This window comes from Schistosoma mansoni (assembly GCF_000237925.1).
Source record: "Schistosoma mansoni, WGS project CABG00000000 data, supercontig 0169, strain Puerto Rico, whole genome shotgun sequence".
Lineage (NCBI taxonomy): Eukaryota > Metazoa > Platyhelminthes > Trematoda > Strigeidida > Schistosomatidae > Schistosoma > Schistosoma mansoni.
In genome coordinates, this window is record NW_017386056.1 from 327,911 (window position 1) to 330,492 (window position 2,582).

The 2,582-nt window shown below is 31.7% G+C and overlaps 1 protein-coding gene across 1 annotated transcript; it reads left to right on the forward strand.

Annotated features, from left to right (window-relative positions):
• Positions 1 to 1,293: 1,293 nt before the first annotated feature.
• On the forward strand, positions 1,294 to 1,746 carry Smp_196050 (unnamed protein product; the record flags this gene model as incomplete). Its single annotated transcript, XM_018797020.1, has 1 exon — positions 1,294 to 1,746. One exon carries the CDS (start codon positions 1,294 to 1,296, stop codon positions 1,744 to 1,746), a length of 453 nt encoding a protein of 150 aa, XP_018646827.1.
• Positions 1,747 to 2,582: the final 836 nt, after the last annotated feature.

Sequence of the window (2,582 nt, forward strand, 5' to 3'; positions counted from 1 at the left end):
TCGATTATCGTATTTTAACTGCAAAAACAAAAGGAGTTACGTAATATGTAATAGTTTATTTATCTTAAATTTATTTATAAATTAACTGTAGTGGTTTAATATTTAGTGACCCTATATCTGATTCCAATTAGACCATATGAATGTTGTCAAAATATACATCCTGTTTATCCTCGTATATAATTATGGACTTAATTCACATTAGTGAATAACGGAATTAAAATAAGTCAAATACGAGAAAGGATTTCGAATACGTATATTTTGTACAAACGTTGATCCAGGCAGACGATCGGAGGAACGAAGTGAAATGAAATAATACACAGTGGAGAAGACGTGTGAACCAAGTCGATTTAACCAAGTGTGATTCGATATTTATAGTCAGAACAAAAATAAGCTACAGACAAGTGATGAGTAGGATAAGATGTATAGAAACAGTCAGGGTTGATAAATGAATAATTAACAAGGTCATAACGTGACTAACGAAAAATGAATAAACTGGTCTATCCGAAAGCTAGAATAAACTCTGTGGGCTTAACATAGTAACTGACACTACAAATAGATATCAGTTGAATTTGAGGGCAGGTATTTTTATGAATGAACGTTAGTTGAAAATGCATTGAAAGCTAGGATGTAGTGGTATGTTGTAGTTTCATCAACTAATATTAGTCATAGACTAGACCTAGTTTCAATTATTCATGTCTATCATCATCAAAGCTAAATTATAGTAGCTGTTCAGATATACTCTTATTTGAAAGTACACATTGTGATTATTCACATTTTTGCTTTATCTGTTTGCTTTATCATTTGTCCACTTATTAGAGTTCCCGTTTTTGTAATTATATTCATCTTAAAGCTTTATTTTACTATAAAACATCATACTCACATGACAAACTGTACTTTTTGTAGTGTACATTATTTTCTTTCTCGGGCAAGAAAAATGCGTAGGTTATTCGAAAAAGCAATGAATTATGTGCTAAATACACATAACCTCTTGTTTATTTCTTTGCTAGTAAATGTAATTGTGTGCCTGTGTGGAGTGTGTGCTTCTATACACAATCATTCTACATCTTATGATAAAACCTCAAATTCGTGTGTTTATACGTCCATCCAATTTAAGTAAATAGTTGGACGGCATCAGAATACCGGCCGGTTTCTGTCTATTATAAAGTGTTTTCTAACTATTTATTTGCCTTCTGTAAAAAACCATCATATACAGTCAGTAAACCCAGTAAGGACGACTATTTGTCATAAACAAAGATTAAAAATATATAATTCATAGTAGCTATATTTGTAACTATGACATCCTTTATCAAATTATTTATTCTACAAACAATTCTATTTATAATTGTTTCTTGTCAAAATGGTCGACAAACGTATCATGGTAATAATTATTTACGTTATCATGGGATAATTCAACCAACTCAACCGAGTCAAGTACGTCGATGGATTGTTCTACTTGGACGTAAAGTAGTATTAAATTGTTCAGTGAATTTACCACCAGAGGTGAATCCAAGGCAAGTACAATATAGATGGGAACATCCTGAAGGTAACATATTAGGATACAGTAAACTGTATGTTATACCTAATGCAACTATGAATGATGCTGGTGTTTATACATGCCACAGTTCAGCTTATGTTGGATTTGGTGGTGAACAATGGGTTGATCAACATCGTCTGTACTTAGAAGTCCGTAAGTTTACTGTTTTATTTGTTTGTTCTATTTTTATCGGTTATTATTACTTTGATTAAAACTTATTGAAACACTTAAATAAATAATTTAAATCATGACGTTATTCAATATAACATATTGCCAGTCAAAATATAATAATTATAATACTTTGGTTCTTTTATCAACTATTATACTGCCTAGTTCAAAAGTATCTTTTTCCATCTATTTATTAAGATATAAGGTATTTACATAACTTAATTAACTTCTTGAACCTTATTATTAAGACATTCTACTTCAATAATACAAAGTATATATTTATCAATAGATTGACGATAATACGAAATTGATAAAGTTGTCAAAACCATGATCATAATCGGACACAATAAGAGGACGACGTTGATTTGAAAAATGTAATGTATTTACGTCGTACATTTTGAACAATCTGATTATATATATATATATATATATATATATATATATACTTGTCAAGTTCCCTTAGTATTGTTTGTCTGAAACTTCCCATTAATGTTTAGGACTGCAACTGGTCAGTCTCTTATTGGCATATGTGCATACTGTGCGCATTGCTTCGATATTGCCTTAATTCACAAGCATTGTAAGCAAAGATGAATAGTGACTAGCAGTGGAATACAGGACGCGCGTTTCGTCCTCTTTGAGACTCGTCAGCTGGGTGTACCTGCATCTCAAAGTTGATGTTCATTCTGGGACTCGAACCCAGTACCTTTCGCTTCAAACGTCATGGCGTTATCCTCTCGGCCACTGAGTCCTTATAGCCACTTGCTTGTGCAATGTAGTGAAGTTGAAATTTACTTAGTATTGTTTGTTTGGATCTTCCCGTTGATGTTTTTTAAGACTGCAACTGGTCAGAAATAGTTTATTTTCTTAAATCAACTGAAAC